General features: G+C 35.5%; 7 protein-coding genes across 7 annotated transcripts; 4 read left to right on the top strand and 3 right to left on the bottom strand.

Annotated features, from left to right (window-relative positions):
- Nucleotides 1-277: 277 nt before the first annotated feature.
- Nucleotides 278-2,172, bottom strand: EV154DRAFT_415847 (amino acid permease/ SLC12A domain-containing protein; the record flags this gene model as incomplete). The annotated part of the gene is made up of 5 exons (XM_051595700.1): nt 278-1,281; nt 1,347-1,461; nt 1,515-1,640; nt 1,707-1,859; nt 1,930-2,172. The coding sequence occupies 5 exons, from the start codon at nt 2,170-2,172 to the stop codon at nt 278-280; spliced, it is 1,641 nt and encodes a 546-aa protein (XP_051460398.1).
- A 2,423-nt stretch (nt 2,173-4,595) lies between these two features.
- On the top strand, nt 4,596-5,984 carry EV154DRAFT_499821 (porphobilinogen deaminase). Its single transcript, XM_051600521.1, has 3 exons — nt 4,596-5,144; nt 5,224-5,234; nt 5,289-5,984. Exons 1-3 carry the CDS (start codon nt 4,674-4,676, stop codon nt 5,794-5,796), a joined length of 990 nt encoding a protein of 329 aa, XP_051460397.1. The 5' UTR covers nt 4,596-4,673; the 3' UTR covers nt 5,797-5,984.
- A 1,009-nt stretch (nt 5,985-6,993) lies between these two features.
- On the top strand, nt 6,994-7,753 carry EV154DRAFT_499818 (uncharacterized protein). Its single transcript, XM_051600520.1, has 5 exons — nt 6,994-7,108; nt 7,160-7,177; nt 7,239-7,340; nt 7,396-7,516; nt 7,579-7,753. The coding sequence occupies exons 1-5, from the start codon at nt 7,028-7,030 to the stop codon at nt 7,713-7,715; spliced, it is 459 nt and encodes a 152-aa protein (XP_051460396.1). The 5' UTR covers nt 6,994-7,027; the 3' UTR covers nt 7,716-7,753.
- A 94-nt stretch (nt 7,754-7,847) lies between these two features.
- Nucleotides 7,848-9,672, top strand: EV154DRAFT_499817 (peptidase M24, structural domain-containing protein). The gene is made up of 10 exons (XM_051600519.1): nt 7,848-7,995; nt 8,065-8,098; nt 8,173-8,289; nt 8,352-8,440; nt 8,501-8,567; nt 8,625-8,709; nt 8,839-9,044; nt 9,103-9,246; nt 9,305-9,392; nt 9,449-9,672. Exons 1-10 carry the CDS (start codon nt 7,864-7,866, stop codon nt 9,546-9,548), a joined length of 1,062 nt encoding a protein of 353 aa, XP_051460395.1. The 5' UTR covers nt 7,848-7,863; the 3' UTR covers nt 9,549-9,672.
- A 900-nt stretch (nt 9,673-10,572) lies between these two features.
- On the top strand, nt 10,573-11,337 carry EV154DRAFT_542579 (uncharacterized protein). Its single transcript, XM_051604528.1, has one exon. The coding sequence runs from the start codon at nt 10,605-10,607 to the stop codon at nt 10,929-10,931; it is 327 nt and encodes a 108-aa protein (XP_051460394.1). The 5' UTR covers nt 10,573-10,604; the 3' UTR covers nt 10,932-11,337.
- Nucleotides 11,338-11,611: 274 nt separating this feature from the next.
- On the bottom strand, nt 11,612-13,269 carry EV154DRAFT_499814 (WD40-repeat-containing domain protein). The gene is made up of 5 exons (XM_051600518.1): nt 13,097-13,269; nt 12,849-13,038; nt 12,701-12,795; nt 11,888-12,643; nt 11,612-11,834 (listed from the first exon to the last, which is right to left on the bottom strand). Exons 1-5 carry the CDS (start codon nt 13,245-13,247, stop codon nt 11,737-11,739), a joined length of 1,290 nt encoding a protein of 429 aa, XP_051460393.1. The 5' UTR covers nt 13,248-13,269; the 3' UTR covers nt 11,612-11,736.
- A 2,069-nt stretch (nt 13,270-15,338) lies between these two features.
- On the bottom strand, nt 15,339-17,079 carry EV154DRAFT_460060 (DNA primase large subunit Spp2; the record flags this gene model as incomplete). Its single annotated transcript, XM_051597505.1, has 5 exons — nt 16,833-17,079; nt 16,591-16,768; nt 16,410-16,530; nt 15,704-16,353; nt 15,339-15,651 (listed from the first exon to the last, which is right to left on the bottom strand). Exons 1-5 carry the CDS (start codon nt 17,029-17,031, stop codon nt 15,339-15,341), a joined length of 1,461 nt encoding a protein of 486 aa, XP_051460392.1. The 5' UTR covers nt 17,032-17,079.
- Between the last annotated feature and the right edge of the window lie 7,805 nt (nt 17,080-24,884).

Here is a 24,884-nt window from a genome sequence, read left to right as displayed (position 1 = left end):
CAATATTTCTTTTATTGAGAGAAATGTATGTAATTTTGATTAAGAGGGGGGAAAATATATTTACAATGAAAAAAAAACAGGTTGTATTAATCTAATTATGGAAAGCATCTCTCCAAGACTTCATGTTGGAAGGAATACGTTTCCAGGTGGATGGTTTGAACATACTCACACCTTCTAAAGGATCATTCTTTTTTGTGTCTTCTAAATCCTGAAGGCTAAAACAAAAAAGGTAAAAAAGAAAGTCAGTACTTATCTGATAACCAAATCTATTCATTACTTACTCAAACTCTTCACGACCTGTAACCAAATCAACTTCGATCAAGGGAATAAGCTTCGTCTTCTTAACAATTTTATAGCCTGCGAAAATTACGAGCACCACGGGAATACCAATGTAACAAGCAACAAGATCTGCTGCCACAATAGGAGTAGAAGACCATGCGTCATACCCTTGACCAACCAATACAAAGCAACAGATACCGAATGCAAATGCGGGACCGAGAGGGAAAAGTCTAGCTTTGAATGGAAGATCTTCTACCTTGTATCCTTGTAACACATAGGCTCTACGGAAACGGTAATGAGAGGCTGCAATACCTAACCAAGCAATGAAACCAGCAACACCAGAAATATTTAAAAGCCAATTATATACAACACCATTACCAAAGAGCGATGTTAAAAAGGCAAGCATACCAATAACGGCAGTAACAAGTACACAATAGATGGGGATACCGTTCTTTGTGATTCTACGGAAGATTTTAGGTGCTTTGCCTTCATTAGCAAGATCCAAAAGAGTACGACTAGAAGCGTATAATCCAGAGTTACCGGCTGATAAGACGGTTGTCAAGATAACAGCGTTCATAATATGAGCAGCAGGAGCAATACCAGCCTTAATGAAGACCAAGGTGAAAGGAGATACAGAAATATCACTGACGTCACCCTTCAAAAGTAATGGATCATCATAAGGTACAATCAAACCAATGATAAAGATAGAAATAATGTAGAACAGGATAATACGCCAGAATACTTGCTTGATGGCTTTGGGCACATTCTTACGAGGATTTTCACTTTCTCCGGCTGCAACACCGATTAATTCTGTCCCTTGGAAAGAAAAACCTGCAGTCAAAAATGTGCTAAGAACACCAAGGCCTTGAATGCCACCATAGTTAAAAGTTTCGACACCATAATAATGTCCTCCTAAAACTGCTGTGTCAACTAGGATACCGAGCAAGATAAAGACAATAATTGTGAGGACCTTGATTAAAGCAAACCAATATTCGGCTTCACCTATAGAATATACATTTTTTTTAGTACTCCAGTCATGTTTTAGACAATAAAAGATGATTAGTTACCATAACCCTTGACGGAAAACAAGTTTAATCCTAAAATAATGACCAAGAAAATAACTGACCAGACGACACCTGGAATATTAGGCAACCAATAAGCCATCACCATAGATCCTGCAGTCTGCATAAAATGTTAATATGGACATGTAAAGGGAAGAGGTATTTATAACATACTAATTCAACAGCAACAGTAACAGCCCAATTGTACCAATAATTCCAGCCCAAGGCAAAACCCAAAGCAGGATCAACAAACCGACCAGCATAATTGTTGAAACTGCCTGAAATAGGAAGATAAGTAGCCTAAAATATAAAAAAAAAATTAGTTTAGTTTTTTTTTTAGTTTAATTTCATCTTTTTCTTTCTTACCATTTCACCTAAACATTCCATCATAAAAAACACCATGAGACCAACCAGGGCGTAAGCAATTAGTGCACCACCTGGACCGGCACTGGCCACCGAAGCACCAGAGGCCAAAAACAGACCTGTACCGATTGTACCACCCAACGAGATCATTGTTAACTAAAGGTAATACATGTCAGAAAACAAAAACAAAAACAAAAAAAAAGGAGTTGACACAAGGAATACATACATGTCTTGCTTTTAATCCTCTATGTAACTTTGGTGTATCATCAATCACATCGCCTATCGATCCGGATTGTCCACTTCTGCTGTAAACTCTACCAGCATCTTCAAAGAATTCACCGTTGGCGTTTTTATCATCTGTGGGTGTGTGACGAGATCTGACGTTATCAAGTTTAATGTCGTTCATATCGATCTCTTCCTCGTTTCTACTCGTCGAACCTTCTTTTTTCGATCTCTTTCCTTTAAACATGGTATATGAAAAATAAATAAAAAAAGGGAAAAAAAGAAAACGGAAATAAATCTGAACTTAATCTGGGGGAAAATCTCTTTTTGGTTAAATTGTGTAGATTATCAAATTCATTCCCGAAAGCAAAAAAAAAAAAAAAAAAAAAAAAAAAAAAAAAAGAAAAACTTACCCATAGAAACCATTTTAGGTTTCATCCCTTCTTCTTCTTGAATAACCTAGAATAATCCATTTTCTCTTTTCATTTCGATTACCTGTGGTCACTTTTTACCGTGTATTTTCATATATATCAGGCCAGAATCGATGCATCTTTAGTGCACTCTTGCAGCATCGACAATTCAAACCCCATTCGATTTTGAAATTCAGAAAAGCCGGGTGAGTGTAAGGTGCGCGATATTCGACTGCCGTGTCATTATCTTTTTTAGAATACATGGATACGATGCGATGGTATAAATGATGAACGAGAACGATACATAAAACATGTAATTGTCCCATAAAACTCGCAATATTATTACTGTATTGTTTTCTCTGCGGCTGACTAGTCAAAAGCATGCATGGAGAAATAAATACATGTAAATAAATCATTTAGCCCGGCCCAAGAATAACATCTGTGTCACATGCTGTCAAAATATCACCCACGTTAAATACGATATAGCTCAGTTTTACCTTTAAGGTATCTTTAGGGGTATATAGGCTTATTCAATTCCATTGAAAGGCTGTATACCGCGTGTTTATGCATGAATTTCTTTCCAAGTCTAACAACCAAGTTGGAATTAATGCGCCTATTACGGAAAGATTATACTCTTTGAGCAAAATTTCGTGTAAGTTTGTTATGCACATATTCATGATCTAGGATGCTTGGGAGAATTGCTGTGATACCGCATCAAATTAAAGTCATTCATACAAGCTAACCTTATTTTAGCCGTGTAATATACTGCAATTTGGTCATACCCCACTTTGGTTCAGTACTACAGCCAGTGATACCTTTGGCAATTCGTTACACGGGTTATAACAGTTCCCCTGAAAAATATTCAATTGTTGGCCATACTTATTAAAACAGTCTTGAAACACCGTCCTATTATAAATTGCTAGTTAGGCTCCATACCACTCCCACGTCACCAAAAGCATCCGGAAGAATCTTAGAAACATCTTTGCTACTCCTATTTAGGTGCCAAACTTAGATGAAGAATATGGATGGTATACAGGTACGTAGCCTCTTTACGTTTTAGTATCACTATTACAACTATTCGGTGAGGCGGGAGGCGGGGGGTTCGGTCTGTGTCATGGGTGTAATATTTAGGATAGAATGAATGATTCCAAACAGCGAGTATGAGTATACGATTACCATCGTTTGATCAAGATAATAGAATAATTTGTCATCACTCAAGTCAAGATGTAAAAGTAATTCCTATAGTGAACAAGTCATAGCCCAAACCTTATTCTGCCTATCTTTGTACAGCTGTCGAGGAAATATAGTTAGTTTTTCAGCAGTGTGGCTCCCCACGATATAATGGATGTCCAATTTATTATTTATCTTTATTGCACTGGTAAAGGCTTCAGCGGATAGGTGTATTATGGTATCATGATCATTATTTTACCATATTGAATTTAGCCTATTGTTAAAGGCAGTAAATAAACAAACTCTCATGTCATTGCTGTGTGTCAAAATAATCTGGTTCAGCATAGTACTAGGAAATACATGGATTGACCTCGTTTTATTTTTATCCATATTAAAATGATAATTAGTTTATTTTTAACCCTTTTGTCAATTTTCTTTTGTATCCACTGATAACACATAGTTTAACTATATCACTCGTTTTTGTCTATTGTTAGTCCTGTTAACCAAATAGGTGTTCTGTTTGAGAGTGCTAGGGGGCAAAATAGAAACCTTCGGGCAGAAAATATTTAAGCCGGGTATAGTGTGCACAGACATTGTTAGCTAGTTACCTCAAAAAAAAAAAATGATTGGTTACATTTTTATTTTTATTTTAAACAAATAAAACCGCTCATATTTTCACCTTTTGAAAAAGGTTGTAATAATAAATGTCGTTCTCACTTTCCTTTTAAGCAATTACTCTGTCGAGACATCAATCCTTTTTGGAATTCTAGGAAGGTGTCGTTACAGTTATTTGGCAGGAAAGTTGAAAACCCGGATTTGCTGTTCCTTATATTTTTTTGATTTTCTGGCTATGAGACCGACTATGGTGTTGCGTTTTTCAACAATATCCACCGGATAAAACACTTCGAAAGTAATATCGTGCACAAGCACTTTTTTTAAAATAAGCAATTAGTAATTTATAAGGGGCTTTACGGAAAGAGCGGCCATTTGGCCGTTGTTGAGTCGTAATAATGGAGTATGATTGGTCAAATCCTTGTTTACAAATCGTTTTTTTTTCATCTGAGTATAAAAATCTTTTATAACATGGTAGAGAAGGTTTGAGCTTTCTTGTTTGTTCCTTGTTTTATTTGAATTATCATACAAACCCTCCACTCTCATACATTACACTATGGTTAATACAGTAGAACAAACTAGAAGAATCATTCGTATCGGTACTCGCAAATCTCAACTTGCTCTTGTTCAGACCGAGATTGTCAGAAACTGTCTTCAAACAACTTTTCCTCATTTTGACTTTCAAGTAGTGTCCATGTCGACCACTGGTGATCGCATTTTAAACATTGCTTTAAGCAAAATTGGAGAAAAGTCTTTATTCACAAAGGAACTTGAGGTTGCTTTAGAGGATGGTAGAGTCGATTTGGTAGTACATAGTTTAAAGGATTTGCCTACAGTCTTACCCGATGGTATGTATTTGGGTGCTGTTATGGAACGTGAGGATCCAAACGATGCTTTGGTTCTCTCACCAAAATACAAAGGTCACACCCTTGCTTCTTTACCTGCTGGTTCTGTGGTCGGAACTAGCGCTCTTCGTAGAGTGGCTCAATTAACTCGCAAATATCCCCATTTGGTTTACAAGGATGTTGTAAGTAAATCATTGTTACGCAAACATTATTACTAAGTTACTCACAAAAAAAAAAAAAAAAAAACTATATCATTTCTAGCGTGGAAATCTGTAAGTGGACATATATTCGTCTTGATAGGAAATTGTTGCTGACTATTTTACTAGTAACACTCGTTTAGCAAAATTAGATGATCCTGAGGGTGAATATGCTGCCATTATCTTGGCTGTTGCAGGTTTAGTGCGATTAAACATGGCTGATAGAATTTCAAATGTGATTCCTTCAAATGATTCATTACACGCTGTGTCACAAGGAGCTTTAGGTATTGAATGCCGTGGCAACGACACTCAAACTAGAGATCTATTAGATGTTCTTAACCATCATCCCACTCGTATAATGTGCTTGGCTGAGAGATCTCTCATGCGCAAATTAGAAGGTGGTTGTAGTGTACCGATCGGTGTGAACTCAAGTCTGGAAAACAAGAAGTTGACTTTACATGGCCTGGTTGCTAGTTTAGATGGACAACAAATGGTTGATTTCGAAGATTCAATCTCTTTAGAAGAATCCCAATCTAACGAACAAGACTTAGCATTAGCCGCTGAATTAGGCATTAAGGTAGCCGATGAACTTGTCAAAAGAGGAGCCGATGTCATTTTAGAAGCATTGGCCCATTAATCTCATTACTGTAACTACACCCCTGAAACCACATTTTTTTTTTCGCAATTCCCGCTTTAGTGGAACCTAAAATTTAATAGCTTGTTTTGCAAGCCATCTACTTATATTCCTTTTTTCTTTCCCTTACTCTATCCTTTTGTATTTTTAAAAATAGGTAAAAAATAAACATAATCATTCATACAAATCAAGTCATTATTTGAAGCCATGTAAAAAAATCAAAGGAGTATGGATATATGATGAGGATAACAATGATATGTAACTGATCTCTTTTCGTTGTTCCTGCTGTTGGTATATCACTGCTAACCTAAATCTTAGTTTACATCTTGACAGAAAAAGGAACATTATGTTCATGTTTCTTTTTCTTTACACAAGATAGATCAAGGACTTGATCTGATTTATTTGTGTTTTTTATGGCACTTACTTCAGAAATATATATATATATAAAAAAAAATTAAACGCTCTTACGAATGGCATAAGACATAAAATCTACAGGGGAGATTGCCTTTTTCTTCGGTCGTTGGGTATTTTTTAATATAGTGATATCATTCATAATGTAAGATGCGTACGATTTTCATGTAGTACTTCTGATCAATAGTAAATGAGCACCCAAACCTAGAAATAAATATTGGGTTCTCTTAAGCATTGATTCATAAATGCAAGTGATAATTTATACCCATGATAGTTGAACAACTACTTTCCAAATGTCACATTAGATTTCTTGACATATTTATTGTTCGTTTGTAAGGGAGTTGCTAGTATGACGCACGTTGTTCTCTTTCAGAAATAAGCAATGAAATTTTGAAACGCTGTAGGATTAATTGATCCATTGTTAGGGATACATATATGATAAAAGAAGGCGACTTTGAAGAAAGAAACTATGAGGTAAATCACATAAAAATTTACAGACATAGGTTTACTATGTAAACGATTCAATGCGATTGGGTTCATTGGATATGAACAAGCCCCTAAGGAGTGTACGCTTATGTGTCTTTTTAATCGCTACTTTTATTTATTAAATATTGTTATGAATGAAAGTCCAAGAGACTGAAATGATATTGTTTGTGTTATTTATATTATTGGTTGATTCTAAAATGGAAAAGCATCATTTTTTTTTATTTTTTAATAATGACAGCGGAGATTACAATAAAAGCAATTGTAAAAAGAACCAATTTGAGATTGTTTTTGTTAATTCTTCATCCTTCTTTTTATTTTTAAGAAACAAATTATAATAATGAGATCAGATACTCCTTCCTCGCCATCCTCTGTAGCCCCTCCTTCTGATTTTCGCACAGCAATAATCCAAACACATTGGGTAAGTATGAAACTTTGGATTGTATACGGTTATTAACCTTATATTTGATAGAACGACCCTCCCAAAAAGGTATGTTGAGTTGATTATATATCCTGTAAAAAATTACTTAAATTAGTGTGACCCCCTGTAGATTTTCCATAAGTCGAAAGATGAGGTAGATGATGCCCTGAATGTTCAAGACATTTCAAATGTCTTTTCAAGCAAATTAGAATGTTGCAAATCAACCTTTACTGTAAGTTGAAGTATTGCTAATAGAATGGCTATATAACGGTTTATCGCAATTGTAGAGTGGTCCCCAAAAGAGGGTTGTTGATGATACCGCACGAAGAATTGATGGGTTAGTGAAAGATTTGGAAGGTGATAAGTTATCAAAGGAGGTAGTTCGTTCGCTTCATGCTCTGTCAGAAGGTTAGTAGTTTACGTAAGCAGAAAGGGACAACAGGGTGTGTCTAATTATGTGCATATTATAGCCTTGGAATCGAAAGAGTATGCCAAGGCCTTAAATGTTCAAACTCAACTGATGACTACAGATTATGAAAAGCATGGTAATTGGATTACAGGATTAAAGAGACTTATAGACCTTGTAGAAAAGGCTTCTACACAATAAATTAATAAATCATGAAAGCATCAGCATACATTTTACTTTTCTGGTTTTAACTTGTGCTTTGTGACTTGTTTTGCGTTAAGAAAAATGCATTTGAAGTTTTTTTTTTTTTTTTTTTTTTTTTCTTGGTAATCAAACGATTTTATTAACAATGTCAGAGAAACCTGTTTGTGCCTCTATTGAGTGTAAGAATGAAGCTCATTTGCAATGTCCTACTTGTGTAAAGTTGGGAAAGAATGAAAACTCCTTTTTCTGTTCTCAAGACTGTTTCAAGAAAAGTTGGGTAATAATTAAACAATTTGAAATCGGCTGAACAAGATCTAACTCAACCGCATTCGTCTTTGCTAAATAGGGCTCTCATAAGGCCATCCACGGAAACACTAAGTGTAAGCAAAAACAAGTTTCCAGTTCCCTCGTTTTTCTTTTTTTTTTTTTAGGTTTACTGACTTTAATTGTGTAGCTCCCTATGAACCTTTCAAAACTTTCAAGTATGCAGGTCCTCTTAGAGCTGTTTACCCTCTTTCCCCTCGCCGTGCTGTTCCTGAAGATATTCCTAGACCCGATTATGCCGAAACTGGTAAGCTAAATTCAGCTGATGCTCGTGAATTATAAGCTTAATCATATCTTTTTTAAATGAAGGTATCCCCAAGTCCGAATTCATGGCTAGAAGTTCTGAAATCAAGGTTTTGAACTCCAAGGAAGTTGAAGGTGTTAGAGAAGCTTGTAGAGTAAGTCATTGATATAAATTCTAATATAAAGCAACTATTAATTATGGAATTTATGCATAGATTACCCGTGAAGTTCTTGAGATCACTGCTAAGGCCATCCGTGTTGGTATCACCACTGATGAACTTGGTAATGATTAATACTATGCGAATGATTTATCAATTTTTATTAATATGCCATATATAGACCGTATTGCCCACGAAGCTACTATTGAACGTAAATCTTATCCTTCTCCTTTGAACTACAACTACTTCCCCAAGTCTATTTGCACGTAAGTAAATCGCATAATAATAATTTGGGGTCATTATTAACCTTTCACTTGGAATATTTTGAAAATAGATCATTAAATGAAGGTAATCATCGAATTAAACTCCCGACGTAATGCGCTCAAGCTTAACAGAAAGTTCTCTTTTACAGTTATCTGTCACGGTATTCCCGACCAACGTGCTTTAGTTGATGGTGATATTATTAACATTGATGTCAGTTGTTTCTATAATGGCTTCCATGGCGATGCTAATGCTACCTTCTGTGTTGGTAACGTTGATGAAGCTGGTAAGAAATTGATTAATGTCACTCGTGAATGTTTAGATAAAGCTATTGCCGCTGGTAAGTACAATTTATATGTGTTGTTTAAACAGCTTGCTAATATTTAAAATAATAATAGTCAAGCCTGGAATCAGATATCGTGATTTCGGTAAGATCATTGAAGAACATGCTACCAAGAACGGTTTCTCTGTTGTCCGTACCTTCTGTGGTCACGGTATCAACCAATTGTTCCATTGCGCACCTAATGTTCCTCATTATGCCAGTAAGTGAGATTATTTATATGCACACAATAAGGCGCCAATTCTTACTCGTTGATATAGATAACAAAGCTATTGGTGTTGTTAAGCCAGGCCATATCTTCACAATCGAGCCCATGATCTGTGAAGGTGTTCACCAAGAACTTATGTGGTAAGTCTATAATTGACACGCTCATGCACAAGTAAACTAAAGTTTTTTTTTTTCAGGCCTGATGGTTGGACTGCCACAACTAAGGATGGTAAACGTTCTGCCCAATTCGAACACACCCTCCTTGTTACTGCAACTGGTGTTGAGATTTTAACTTAAAAAAAACATTTCATAATTTTTTTTTCCGCATTAGAAAATATATAAAAATTTAGATTTTGTAATTTTATATCATGTCCCAAACGCAATATGCTATCATACACCGTGTGAAGCAAAGAAAAAAAACACAGAACTGGGCGCGTTGTTATTTGACGAATCGGAGTCTTTGTTCATTAAATGCCAAGACGCTTTTTATTTATAAATTGGTTGTACTGATTCCATACATTAAATAGGCGATAAAACACTATATGCATACTCAAGGTTGCATGCGGCCTTTTTTTTTTTTTGTTCTCGAACAGGTTTTTGTTTTTACGGCTAATCTTACAATGCTCTTACTTGTTTAAACTGTGATTGTACTATGTCCATTGTCAAAATATATGGGTCTTAGGGACGTCATGACATTTAATATTCCATTTAGGTTTTGTGAGGTCCGTTTTTTTAGTGTACATAATGTCGATGTTAGATTTATAACAATTGTAACACGAACATCATCATGCTAAGCGTTTCGAAAGACCAAAAACGCGCAATCCTTATCTCAAAACGCATATTTTTGTTTAATTTATTAATCTAATCAAACGTAGCTTCTCATTATTTCATTTTGTCTAGGCAACCAAACATATTGTGAGGGAGTAAGGTGAAATCATTGTCTTAGAAAAAAATTAGACTTTCTGAACGCCATTTTCTGTATTATATATTGGCAGATGAAATCATTTTGTAATACCTTCCAATTTTATATAAAATAAATCATTTAAAGTAAGGTCTATTTTTATTTTAAGTTGCGATGGAGCTGTCTTTAACATTATTATTAAAAAAAAAACTCTATCGAAGGGGAAATAGTTTAATTCAGTGCATTAGTGTTTGCCGGTGTAACTAAGAGGCTGACGGAGCAATATCAAATCTACAAGATATTGTCTTATCCACGTAGATGAGTCCGGATCATCAGTGAAAAAAGGAAATCTTACTTAAACTGCCTTCGAATTAGAAAATGGATAAAAGGGTCAATAATTTTCTTGAGTTCTTCTTTTTTTAGTTATCATCTGATATCTTTACCTTTTAACCATGACTCATCACGAAGAAGCCTATAATACCATCGTTAACACTGAGGTCGTTACTGAAGAACACAAGCAAAACTGGACCCACGGATTACTCGCTTCTGCTGCTGGATTTGCTGCCTTAAGAGCCTACAACAAGAAGCAAGAAGAGGAAGGTAACGAAGTTGACCATGCTTTGGCTAAGGAGTTGCTCGCTGGTTTATCTGCCGGTGCTGTTGATAACTTGGTTGAGACTAAGGGTATGGACTGGTTTGACAAGCACAAGGCTAAGAAGCAAGCCGAAGAGGAGGCCCAAAAGCTCTACTCCAGAGAGACTGGTTATAACTTTGATTAAATTCATGTCGCCATAATACCTTATCTATACATATAAACAGCCTCGATATAATTCTACATATAACATGATGGAATATTTCTTTTAAATAAATGTCCAAATTACAATTGTAACAACTAAATTTTTGTTTATATATATGTCGTTGAGTAGCAGTGCTGCAATAACAGACAAAGGATTGTTTTGATTAATTAAATCCCATTTTACTTTACTCTTTATTCCTCTCATAGAAATCACTCTCGAACAATTATGATTCAGTAATAGGTAGTCCGAGTTACGACCCAATTTTGTAAACTACTTCAACTGACGATGTTATATTTTCAGTGAAGCAATAAAAAACCTGATGATTATCATAAAAATATTCTTGCAGTTTTCCGCTAATTTGAACTTCAAATTAAAAATATACGGAGGAGAGTTAATAGCGTAGATGAGTTACTAAAATGCCTCCAGTAAGTTGTTTCGCATTCACACGTGTTCAAATTTGTCTGTTTGCAAGACATGTACTATTGGATAAACAACAACTATTTTTACAACCTTTAGGCAATTTACTTATACAGTAAGTATGAGTATCAATGGTCCAAAAGTTATAGTTACTGCCCTTCGAAGTGGTATAAAATCATGACAATTATAATTTAATAGGTCAGTTTTCCGTTGATTTGTGTGCTGTCCACAAGAGATTTCGTAAGTTTCATTTATACATATACCGCATGGGCATCACAAATATAATTAGTTGAAAGATGCCTATGATACTGATTTTTATTATAGGAATAAATAGTGGAATAGTAATCAAAAGCTATTGTACGCATGTGATTCAGTCTTTCAAGAATCTCTCGAAGGATTCTCTGGTACATTCACCTCCCTTTCTAGGATCAAAGTAGTACTTGTAACAAGTACCATCAGCACATATAGCTAAATCAATTTAATATGAATATATGGTATACTTTAAGAACTATCGAACTAACCTATGATTGAGTTTTTTTGCTCTCCAAAGGCAACCAAACATCTACTTTCCGTAGGAATTTTGGCGTTTGCAAAACTCCATTCTGAGCTAAAATATTTTGGCAAAAGGTCCTTCATAAAACTAAGAGCACTTCCACGATTGCCTGTAGTGGTTAGGCCGTAGTTTGTTGGTGACTGCGTTGGATAAGATACAACCTCACCATACGTAGGACCACGAGGCTTATGATCCATGTGTGTGACTACAGACGGATCTAAATTAAATATATGAATGGTGCCTTTATCTGAGGAGACACAAAGTCTGGTAGATTCTTGGTTAAATGCAATTGCATAAATTTCTGCTCTATCAACACCTCGTCTTAATTCGTGTAATAGTGAGCCTGTAGCCGTATTATATACTCGGATTAAAGTTCCTTTATCGCTAGTTGTTGCACATCTTGATCCTTCTTGATTAAGCGATAGACAGCTGAGTTTGCCGGTATGAGCAGGGATAATACTGACATTGATAGATCTGCGCGTGCTACTACCGTTGGCACTACCGTTACTGTTGTTATGAGTCAATGAATTTGCAGAATTTGACGAGTCAGAAGTTAGTAAAGGTGGTAACTGTGGGGATCCAATATAATTATTGGTGTGGTCTGATTCGCCGACGGATATATAATAACCAAGTGAGTTTAAATCAATGATTTGTAATTGCCCCTTTTGCCTTCCAGGAATAATTAATATTGCATGATTCGCTGATGTTGATACTGCAGCAAGGCCTAATGGAGTACCATCAGTATATTTAGCATGTACAACAGATGCTCTATTTTAATCACCTTTTTCGTTGTCACATGTCTCAAATGTATGCAATAATTGTGGTGGTAAACTAAAGTGATAAACAAAGACTTTATTCTGAAGAACAACCGTCAATCTATGATTTTCTGAGTTAAATACATGGGATTACTGATATAGCTTGTCATTTACCTGTCCTTCCGAAGCTTTACATTCTTGACTTCACTTTTATATTCTAACTCAAGTACAGGTTTTGCTTTAATGCTATCATAAATAATGACTTTGTTCGGCGGGTATCTAGGGTTTCTCCCACCACCTACAAGTGCAAGATAATTTGTGCGATATAGCATTTCGACAAGCCCAATTCCTCCATCCTCGGATTCTACAAATGTCCAAATCGGTGTTATTAATGGAAATTAAGCGGTACGATTAGCTTTTACCATTTTTTGCTTGATTAATTAGTGGGTGACAATTATAAACTCGGAATCCAGTATCGAGTCCAATGGCAAAACAGCCATAATCTTGATTGAATCCAGCATATAATAGTCCTGGTGCGTCATTCATACCGGGTGAAGTTCTTGATAAATTCATATGTTTTATAATATTTACAACATTAAAAGAGGACACAAATGGAGGCAACTCTTACCTACTTTGCGTGCTCTAGTTTCAATTTACGCTCCAATCAAATTTCTTGATTTTCGGTGAAGTAGTTTATTTGCCGGTACATAAGATGTAATGCTTGAGAGTCTACAATATATCCCAAAGCAAATAGACTTTAATTTGTAAACATTAGCATGTTTTATCAAGACAACTACAATTTTTTTTTAAAGTCCTTTGTTTTGTTTTTCTGTAGAACATCTCATCATTTCTAGGAAAATCTAAGCAAATTGTAGCACCATCTGTATCCTTGTCCATGATAAACAACATGCTATTTTTGTTTTCCCTAATCATAAATTTCATAGAGCCCGGTATTTAGTACCGCTACGTATTCTTTAAAAGTTGTATAGATGGCTGCGAGCACCACTCAGTAGATTGTGATCCGGGTTGTACGTAATTTAAGCTTGGTTCAGAAGATCAAGTATACTGTCCTATTAAAATATAATAGGAAAAGCTATGAAGAGAGTGAGAAAACTGGACTTGATACTTTCTGTACTCTATCTACCTGTTGGAAAATATGATGGTGAGTAATATAATATCTTGAGCGAAGTGGATGCGAAAAACTCAACAATAATATTCTTAGAGCGCTTAGAGTATAAATGAGACTGAAAGCAGAAAACAAAGTGTATGACTAGCCTTGCGCAATTTTAGGATCATAACCAATTTATACCGGCTTATTTTACACGTTTAAACCATCTGATTTCTTCTTTTTAAGTGAGAGGAGAGATATTCTCAAATTTAAAAGTACAGCGTCAATATCCAATTTGCAAAGAGAGGCAATACCCATATTTTGGAATGTTATGCATAAATAAGAAAGTTTATAATTACTTTCATCTGTCTTAAAACAAGAATGATAAAAAACAGCCCTCACAATTTAAAGGAGCTTATTTAATCAGAAACTATTAGATACGGAGTCTTTGCAGACCTCATTGATAAAATAAATATATGATAGTTTAGTCTTCATGCCAAACATAGAAGGACAGCATCTTTAGTTCAAAAGAGTCGGCTAATACCACATACATTTGTTGTAAAAGTAATGTTTTACGACTGTTGATCATTACAAAAGTCTTTGAGTGATTTTCTACTTACGTTTGTTCAAGATAATAAGAGATTTTTGTTTCAGTATGAAAATCTTTTCAACTAGTTAAATTTAGAGACCAAGCTATCTCCCAAGTATAAAAGAAAAGAAAATGCTGCAGCTAATCCTAAGGCTGCGTTTGTTCCCAATTCGCGTTTACTTTATAAATTTATTGGCTGCTGATAGATATGAAACTTTAGTTGATATATGACCGACAGGTTAATGACTTGTTTCTTGACAAATTGCTTTGTGCGTTCTTCAGTAGTAAAGCTATCAAATTATCAAGGGAATAGAAAGAATGAAGTATACGTACAATTTTGTTAATCACAGCCAACAGAACAAATAGTTTATCAAAACCTACCATTCAGAACAAACTTTCACACTTTTTTCCATTCTGCTTTGAATATAGTAGTACTAAGGTGGCACTGTCTTAAATCGGTAATGTTTCATTTAAAGAAACAAACATGCTCTCTGCCTATTGTCACGTACAAATTACTTAATTAAGATATGGGTATCATTTTAAGCTTAAAACGTTAAATTTTAAGCACAAAAAACAGGAAAAAAAAATGTTAAGTTTATTATATATGTTTTCGATTGTCGAGATGATTATTACAAAAATAGAATCCGAAAAAATTGAAATATTTTAAGGTCTTGGTTATTATATTACCAGTGACACACTTCTCGATTCATACATTTAAAACCAGGCTTGGTTTTCAGCAAGGTTTACAAGTGGATAACCTGCAGAAGGGTCTCCAAAGAAAGAGAAAACATTATATAATGACGTTAAGTATGTTTACTAATAGAAAAGTGTTTATTTGTAGTGCCAGGTACACGTTCCTGGTATGTCCAAGCTATTTTTTTATTTTCAGGTACGTGTAATTTTTCAAATCCCTTTCCTTGTCAAACAAAGCACACAATTATAAGTTTTCATTTTTGGATCTCACACTTTACATAGACTCGTCCATTTGTTCCGTCTTTTCTACCAGTTCCTCATCCAAACTTTTACTGGCTTCGTAATACTGATTAGGATGTTCGATAGGATCCCGCATTGTCTTGTCCTGAGGATGTGCCACTTCAAAGTGCTTCGTACAGGCTAATTGGTAATGTCGGTCACGCGAAAGCTGTAAGATTTGGTCCACATGTGTACGACCGATATTATCCCGGAGTAATCTTGCTTCCAAGTTTGAAGGTGAGAAATGTATAAATGGGCACCCATGATTCTGGGTGGCAGAAGGTGGGTTATCAATAATTTTGGAGCAACTAAACGGGGTGTCAGTAACATGATAGATACACACATTGACAGTTTCTTTACCTATACGGACTATAATTGGTACGCTTTCCTTCCAGACCATAATTGTATCGAATATTATATGCATAATCCTTTTGGAATTTATCAGGTGTAATATTCGAAAAGGCGTTTTTCCAATACATCAAAGCTTCATCCACAGATAAACCCATTCCCTTGATGAATAAACCATATTGCAATCTTCCATCATGTTTTAAATGATGATCGAGTTTTAAACTGTCACACAAACTACGCATACATAAGGGAGCATAACGCTGCACCAGGCTGTCGACCTGAGAAGCTGTGACGGTGCCTGCTGCTGCTGAGGGATCGTTGTAACTGAGACCAACATACTGTTTCTCAACATTTTGCAAGATGGGGCGAAGACGATCATCTTCTTCCAGGCGAGGCAATATTTTGCTGATAGATTCTAAGCCGCGTTTCAGGTACGACTTGTATTCCAGCATGACGATATTCACCTGTTCAGACATGGGCACATAGGCTTTACCTTTTTTGATGTAGACACCACGACGACCTACCATTTGTGGTACCTTATCGAAATCCACTTCAAAAAATGTCTCATTAGTGATATAATCGTGTATCCCAATCGACAAATTTTTTGGCCGCGAGCAAAGCTCTAGTTCTCGTCGCATCGATTCCTTTTCCTCGGTTGTTAACTATGATTGGATGTTTAGTTGTCATAAAGATGCAAGAAAAGCAAAAAGCTCTTTACCATTTTCCAATTCAGATTCAGGTCTTCTAAAAACTTTTTCTTTTCGGAAATTGGCTCTTGGTCAAATCGATACTTGAATAATTCACATTCTTGCTTGATAAACCATTCTTGCAATTCGTCGCTACACTAAAGTATTAGAAAAGACAGGTACAAGTTTAATTTCTTTTTTCCTCTTCTATACCTTCTGCAATAGGCCATGCGCAACACGTAATGACTAATATGATCTTTACGTCTTTCTTCGTACAATGAGTCTGATTTCGAAAGGTTGGACTTGAGGGGTAAAAAAGTATCGATCGCTTTCTGGGCTTCTTGTGCAATATCTCTGTTACGTAATGAAGCTGTATCGATGGCTCTTAAAACTTGGGTAATTTTAGCATGAATTTAAACTCTTTTGTTGTATGCTGTTCCCTTTTTTTTTTTTACCTTGGAGTCTGTCAAGGGCAAAGACTTCGAATTCTTCGAGCGTGATTTCCATGAGAGGCGGTTTCAAATAAAAGTTGAGACGAAATGGATAATCTTTTTTTAAATTGTAGTCTTTGCCAGTGTCACTGTAGACACGACCTTTACTTGCTTCTGCTGCTGCTGCAAAACGGTTGACGACTTTACTCTTCTTTCTTTGCATTATGTTTTTGAATATATAAAAAAAGGAACACGTTCAAAAAAAAAAAAACGCGGGTTCTTTTTTTTATTTTTTTGGAAATAAAAAATTAAGTTCTCCAATAAAATGTCTTCATTTCTGTCAAAATGTTATTGAAATTACTAGAGAACCTGCTGGAACTTTCCAGTATTATCAACTGGTCAGTTATAAATACTGGGCATTTAAAGTTTGATTTACAATCAAAAACTTAAATCACCTTCATTTCATTCTTCTGTTATAAAAGTATTTATTATGAATCCTTTGTATTCTAAGCCCATCTACCCTAAGCGCCGTGTTATTAGAAATCCCGAGGAAGAAGGATATGAAGTTGTATTCGAGCATGCCGAAGAAACTTTAAGTGAAGTTCAGGTACAAAAAAAAAAAATTAGAATTCATGCATAACTTAAATATTAAATATACATTTTTTAGCCTGCACCTAAAAAACCTCGTAGAGGTCGTCCACCAAAAAACACTATGTCCGTTGAATCCCCAACTGCCGAGAGTTCTGGACCAACTTACGATCCTCCTGCTCTCCCCATTTCAAGCGCTCTCGTTTTATCCCAAAGTAGACCCTTGGGATACACATGTGAGTTTGAACTTGCAATTAAGGCCTTGCCGATAAAAGTGCGTGCTAGTACTGCAGCAATTTATAGAATGCCTTTAGAAAATTGGAAGGTATGTTGTAACTGAAGGTTTTTTTATGCATCATGTAAGTTAAATTTATTGTTTTTGACCCTTTCCAAATTGAAGGACTTTTGTGAAAAGAACCGACATAGATATCCCGTTGATCCTATGTATCCATATACTGTTGGGCCTACCGAATTTGTTGTTGCTTTCTTCAAGGAGTTTGTTTTTAAGCGTACTTATAAGAAGAGTGTTTCGATTGAAAATGATGTTAGAACACAGATCGGCTTACGAACTGAAGATAATGTAGATAACCAACCATCATTGCGACAAAGTAAGCTATTAAAAAGTACTCTAGCTGTATGCAGTCATTGACCTCTCTCTTTTTTTTTAGTGGCAAATAATGCACCATCTAATAAAAATGGTAGTAAAAAAGTAATTGAAGTACCATTGGGAATTGAATCTATCAACCAGTACAAAAAGGTTTTGATGTTTTTGCATGAATTTCAGTCCACAGCCGCGCACGGTTTTGTGAAAATACACACTCAGCTGATATTTTACACATACAACTCCGCACCGAAAATATTCGGCCTTATGCTTGTGGGAGGGGACTGGAGAGCCAATAAAAACTTAATTTTTTTAAAAACTAGCCTATAGAATTGCTTCAAATAGTGTAAGCGGTTATCCAAATGCTTTAAGGAGCCAATAATTTTGTTTGAAATAGCGTAAGCGGCCTTCAAATAGCGTAAGCGGCTTCCAAGTATAGAGGATTAGCCCTGCAGTAATCATATATCTGTCAAATACACATTGTGCAATAAGCGTCTGAATTGATAAACCACATACGCTACTTCAAGTAAGCTTAAATGTCTGATGTGGTTTATAATTTAAGTATATATTTGAACTGTTTCTTGTTCATATGAAAGAAGGAAAGGACCCACGACAACGGCCATTTGGGTGTCACAATGATATGGGTTCAAATGCAATGAGAATCAGATAAGTTATGAGCTGGAACTGAACACAATAATATTCTTTTTTATTGTTTACCATACATTATAATTGAATATGTCAAATAATAGTAATAATTCTCAAAACATTACTGGAATTGCCACTAATATTAAAAGGGGGCGCCCAAATGGACAAATAAATAAAAATGGACACAATGCTGGTCGTAAACGTAAACAGATCGATAACCAATCCACCTTGTCAAATTTTTTTGCTAAGTCTTCAGACGAAGTCGTACAACCTGAATCATCTACAAGCACCGAACAGGTATGAATCATACAGATATTATGCTCTCAAATATATTGTTAACATACTCAATTTTAAGCCCCAGTTTGATACAACTGGTATTAAAGACAATGCTATTCCCGTAAACACGGAGGAAGCCGAAGAAGAATTTGAAGAAGATTCTGATGGTGAAACATTCGAAGAATTAGATGAGGGAACATTCAACGAAATTGACGAATTTGCGTCTTCACTGCCCTCTGATAGTGAAGTCTCCAAATTTCACGATAATCTTCAACAAAGATTGGGAGAGAATAACAAAAACAAAAGTCACCTTCCTGATGAGTATAAAAGAGGAACTTTTTGGACACAAACACGAAGCCCCTCATTTGCTTTGGCAAACAGTGTAGATCCATCAGAGTTGTATCACCCCAGAACATTTATTTGGTTACCCGATCACTTGCATGACAATCTGGTGTGTCCCTCCTGTGGATCTCACCACGGGAAAATCCAAGTGTTTATAGGTGTGATTCGAGTGATCATTTTAACACTTATTTAAACACCTAAAGAAAGTGTTTTGCGCCAATTTTTTGAGTGATTTCCCCCGCTTAAAGAATGGTTAAAATCACTTCAATATCACTTTAATATAACTTAAAGCCACCTATTTTACACACCCTAATATCACTTTTATACAACTTATTGTCACCTATACAGCCCACACCTTAATATCACCTTAGATTCACCTTAAAATCACTTTAGATTCACCTTAAAATCACTTTAGATCCACTTTAATATCACTTTAGATCCACCTTAATATCACTTTAGATCCACCTTAATATCACTTTAGATCCACCTTTATATCACTTTAGATCCACCTTTATATCACTTTAGATCCACCTTTATATCACTTTAGATTTCACTTTAAAACTACCTAAATATCACTTTAAAATGAACATTTTTACAGTTATAAAAAACTTTATTTGAAGAAAAAAACATTATTTGGAACTTGTGGGAAAGTACTGTTGTCGATACAGCTATGCAACAGCAAGAATCGTTCACTATCATTGGAAAATATGACATGTTAATAATACTATCAAAATGGTTATATAGTAAGCCTTACATTACATTATTGGTTAGAAGCCGAGTGCCGTCTCTTACGGTTTTTGTTCATTTTTGAGGGAGCCTTGTTTGACCAGCAGCTCTGTAACATGAAGTAAATGGCCCAGTTATCTTTACAACAATTGACAATGTCTGCAATGTTTAAAAGATGAGCTTCCCTGGAGGCTCTTGATATTAACTCCTTCTTGATAACACCAGATAGCGTTTTCCAAGGTACATATTCATCCATGCTTGACCTCAGGACAGAATTGCAAATGGAGTTAATATCCTTGCTTAGCAGACGATACATACCTTCTGCTGTTTCGGGCTGGCCAAAAGAATTCAACAGAAAAATTCCGCTATCGCTATTCTTTAGTATGTTAATGATATCAATAACATGAACAGTTTCTGGCTTTTTGATCAAGTCAATCTCTTCATAATCGACTTGCATTTGATCTTGACCGCTATTTGGAAAAACGTTTTGGGGACTTGTAGTAGCTATTTTACCCAAAATGGTTTCTAATCGATCCAATCTTTCATTAAGACTTTTTATAGCTGAATTTTGCTCTGCGATGATAGATCCTTCCAGCTTCTCTATTCTTTCAAGCACAATATTTACCCATGTAGGTTGTCTAGACATATTAATGGAAATTTTTAGTTGGTATTTTATTTAAAGTAGAAGAAAGAAAAAAAAAACCCTCACGTCTATTTTGGAATTTCATTGTTATTGTTATTGTTATTCTTTTGGATGGCTTATGTTTGCTCTATTTAGAAAAATATGTTACGTGAAATCATGATTTATGATGGGAAACCCTATTTTAAACCGCGAGTGCCGCAATATTTGGAATCCCTCTTCTTTCACATTTAATTATCTATTAACGAAAAATATGCGTTGCGATACTTGCCCAAACAGACCATACGTTCGTACTCGCGATATAGAATCTCATAAAAGAAAGCACAAAAATATGGATTTGGAAATCGAAATGAAGGTTAATATCATTAGACGACGACTAAATATAACAAATGACAGCACTGCTGAGTCATGCGTCAATGGTTTGCCCGTAGAAGAACCTGCCAATATTCCTGATCTTGAATATGGTATGACTGACGATGACAGTTTTGATCCCGTTCCCGCTTCTGGTATTGCTTATATGGATATCAACGCTGCAACTGAATTAGAAAATTTATATGAAAGTGATAGTGGAAGCGACTCCGACATCATTCTCGAACGTAGTGCTATTTTAGATCCAGAATACAGTAGATACATGACCGATAGTGAAAGTGATATTGAAAGTGATGCTGATATTCAAGACTCAAATTATGCCAAGAATCAGTTAATAAAGTACTCTGAAATGGCAGTCAAAGGTGATCCTGAGGAGCTATCTGCAATTCGTGATTGCAATTTGGAAACATTGGATGATAAAAAAAGTTTTGAATTTCATGCATTGATGGAAAAGTTGAATCTGAAAAGATTTCAGAAAGAAGAGATCATCAGATGGATCAATGAAAACTACAATGATACTCATCATAATCAGAGTAAGCCTTTTTATGCGTATTCACTACATCATTACATGATAACTAATTCTTCTGTAAATTAGACGTGGCAGAAAAATTAAAGTCCACTTATTTAAATAAAAAACAAATGAGTGAAACGGTACAGCTGAAAGAAGAAGTTCACGACATGTGTGTGAATGGGTGCCAAATGTTCATCGCCGAGGATCAAGAAATGTGTTATCACTGTGAGGAACCCAGGTTTCAACTAAACGACAACGGCGTGTTAGAAGCTCGTCAAAAACAAAAGCTTCTGGACATTGACGATTTCATTGCTTCATACTTTGTCTCTGATAAAAGCATGAGATCATTGTTGCACAGATCAGAGAAGGTCCAAACAAGCGACGATGTTGTAATGGAAGACTTTTTTGACGGCAAAAAGTACCAAGAGCTTTTAAGAAAAAATTGCTTTCAAAACCAGTATGACATCGCCCTGGCGTTGTATATAGATGGATTTGTTCGTGGCCAAAGAGGAAAACAGAGCCTCACCATTGTCAAAGCTGTGAACATGAACTTAAGTCTCGATGAAAGGTATTTTAAAGATTAAAATAATTCCATCAAAAATACTAATTGTCATTGTCTATTACAGAGCAAAAAAAGAAAATCAATTTGTTGTCTGCATCATCAAAGGACCCAAAAAACCAAAAGATATCTATAGCTTCTTATATCCTTTATTAATGAAGTTAATTAAAATGGAGTCTGCTGGTGTGATTGTCAAGGCTCACGACAACCAAAAACATCACATCAAGGTGTATACTTGTCTGTTTCTCGGCGATATTCCTGCCATGGCGGATACTTTGTTTCACACTGGCCATACAAGCAAATATGGTTGTAGAATATGTGATATCATGGGCAGTAGTAATGATGGTAAAGGGATGTACTTCAGTCATAAAAATTTGGACAATGCAGTAATCAGAAGCAATGAAAGTTTTAAATCAGTAGACGAGCGGGTATCTGGGGTAAATGCGACGACAATACTAGTATTCGGCCACTATGACTAATACTCAATTTTATTTGATAACATCAGTTTGAAAACAAAGGGCTCACGAAGGTTACTCCTTTGACCGGATTTACCTCGTTTTCGGCAACATTCGCTGGCCTTGACGAGCTTCATTTGATTGGGCATAACGTATCTAAGCAAATTTGAAAATTTATTTCTGATGACGATAGAAAATATGGTAACAATAACCCATTTCTTTTGGCAAAATGTCATAGAAAAACGCTTGGAATAGCCATGGAAAATTTAGGTACAACTTGCAGAACGAACATTTTTGAAGGGGCATTTTTAAGTATGTAATTGAATTACGCCAGTAAAACAAAAATCGCTAAAAGGAATATTGGTCACATAGATTTGAACACTCGTGGTGGGTATGGACGTGCAGTTGACTGGCAAATGTTTATCTTGTTTCTGGTTCCTACCATTGTTTGTGATATGATAAATATGCAGGCTAATGATAATAAGAGGTATCTGAATACTCCTGGTAGTAGCTTGCGCAGAACTCAATCGTTGATTGGTGACAGTTATGAGCAACATAATTTGGAGATTGAAAATCGATGCAGAGATACTGTTAGTGCTCTTAAAAATTTGTCCAGTGCTTGTGCAATTGCTTTGCAATATAAAATCAGTCAAACAGATATCAGCGAACTCAAAAGGTTAGTTACAATTAGATAAAGGTTTAAAAATACTTAAACCCAATTTTTTTAATATTTGACGGTATTCAGTAAGCTGCAGATATGGATGGATTTTGTCGGAAACACAGACAATATGACACCAAACGCAGTAACAATTAGCCAGCATTATCTATCACATATACCATATGTGATTGAGGAGCTTGGTCCTATGCGCTCGTTCAGTTGTCGACCTTTGGAACGCATGATTGGTATAGTTAAGCAGAAGATAGGGTCATTCTCCAAACCAGCGGAGAATGCATACCAAATCATTCGTACTTTGGCAGAGCAATCTTTTTTGTCCAGAAAAACACCAGCTTGCTCCAAAACATCGCTTACTGGAATCGTTATAGGCAAAGCTAACTCGGAGCATCAGCGTATTGCTGAATTCAGGCACCTTGGTGCCAACTTCCTTGAACAAGTTGAACTACAAGTTCAATGCGAGGAAATTCGAGTTGTTCAAAGTATCACAATGACGGGAAGAGGGTGCAAGCAGTTTTGTGCATCAACAGTAAAAAAAAATTCCAGCATGTTCCTCGCACGCTTACCCATTAGTAATTTCGGTGGAACTGAGAAGAAGTACTATGTCGTTCAGCTGGAGTTCATGTTTGTAGCAAAGCCGTTACCAGCTGCGAACATGTTGAACAATGATGTTTTTGCTTGGGCTAGAATATGTTCCAATATTGAGTCAACTGTTGACGGGAATACTGTTTTATTTTATACTACTAGTTCCAACAGCATGCCACTTGCTGCAGAAAGGGATCATATGAGAGTTCTGATTAACACCAATAATATCATCAGTCCCATAACAACAATACCTTCACCAATAGAAGAAAATAAGCACTACCTTGTTTGGCCATCTATGTCATTTAAAAAAGATGTGTGTATAAGCAATACGCCGTTTTGGTTTTAAAAACAAAACGTAACACTCATATATCAGACTTACTAAATAATAATAAAAAAATATTGCAAATGTTAACACTTGTTGGAACACCCCTGAACACCTCAAACGCAAGTGATGAAAAAAAGCTCTTATTTTAACACTCATTTGTCACTTTATACAAAAGTGACCGAATTCACCACCTATTTAATTACCTTTTAACACCTTTCTCTCAAGTGATAACAATTAACACTTATTTTAACACTTATTAGTCACCTTTACCAAAAGTGACGAAATTTAACACTTATTTTAACACCTTTTAACACCTTCATTCTGAGTGGTAGAAAGTAACACTTATTTTAACACTTATTTGTCACCTTTATTTAAAGTGATGGCGAAAAACACCCAAATAAACACTCAAAGTCACTCAAAGTCACTTATTTATTAATTTCACCACTTATTTTTTCCCGTGGTGTCTGATATTGAATCTAAAGGATTTGATAAAAAAACTAAAGCAAGAAGAATAATTGATTTAAAAGAGTATGTAATTATATGCCTTGTTGTCTTTGTTCAACGGCCAAAGATTATTAGATATTTATGCGTAACTTTGGAGAACTAATGCACTTTTTATAGCTGCTTCTACATTATGACACGACGTTACAGGTGTAAAAATTCGATCAAGCAGCATCATTTCAATGGGTTTGATTCCGGAATAATCAGACAGCTCCCGTTCCGAATTCAATCTGACTTTCCAGCTCTTTTAACACACAAATCTGGAATTTCAAAAGATTTG

Source organism: Mucor mucedo (assembly GCF_025094135.1).
Source record: "Mucor mucedo strain NRRL 3635 chromosome Unknown EV154scaffold_20, whole genome shotgun sequence".
NCBI lineage: Eukaryota > Fungi > Mucoromycota > Mucoromycetes > Mucorales > Mucoraceae > Mucor > Mucor mucedo.
The sequence above is the reverse complement of the archived record's forward strand: the minus strand, read 5'-3'. Positions and strand labels throughout refer to the sequence as shown.

Coding starts and splice junctions, on each gene's coding strand:
- EV154DRAFT_499821 (XM_051600521.1), top strand. CDS start 4,674: ATGGTTAATACAGTAGAACAAACTAGAAGAATCATTCGTATCGGTACT.
- EV154DRAFT_499818 (XM_051600520.1), top strand. CDS start 7,028: ATGAGATCAGATACTCCTTCCTCGCCATCCTCTGTAGCCCCTCCTTCT. Junction 7,341..7,395: donor GTTGCAAATCAACCTTTACT/GTAAGTTGAAGT, acceptor TCGCAATTGTAG/AGTGGTCCCCAAAAGAGGGT. Junction 7,517..7,578: donor GCTTCATGCTCTGTCAGAAG/GTTAGTAGTTTA, acceptor TGCATATTATAG/CCTTGGAATCGAAAGAGTAT.
- EV154DRAFT_499817 (XM_051600519.1), top strand. CDS start 7,864: ATGTCAGAGAAACCTGTTTGTGCCTCTATTGAGTGTAAGAATGAAGCT. Junction 8,099..8,172: donor CATCCACGGAAACACTAAGT/GTAAGCAAAAAC, acceptor TTAATTGTGTAG/CTCCCTATGAACCTTTCAAA. Junction 9,393..9,448: donor GTTCACCAAGAACTTATGTG/GTAAGTCTATAA, acceptor TTTTTTTTTCAG/GCCTGATGGTTGGACTGCCA.
- EV154DRAFT_542579 (XM_051604528.1), top strand. CDS start 10,605: ATGACTCATCACGAAGAAGCCTATAATACCATCGTTAACACTGAGGTC.
- EV154DRAFT_499814 (XM_051600518.1), bottom strand. CDS start 13,247: ATGAATTTATCAAGAACTTCACCCGGTATGAATGACGCACCAGGACTA. Junction 12,796..12,848: donor GTAAAGCTTCGGAAGGACAG/GTAAATGACAAG, acceptor AGAAAATCATAG/ATTGACGGTTGTTCTTCAGA. Junction 12,644..12,700: donor GACATGTGACAACGAAAAAG/GTGATTAAAATA, acceptor GTACTCCATTAG/GCCTTGCTGCAGTATCAACA.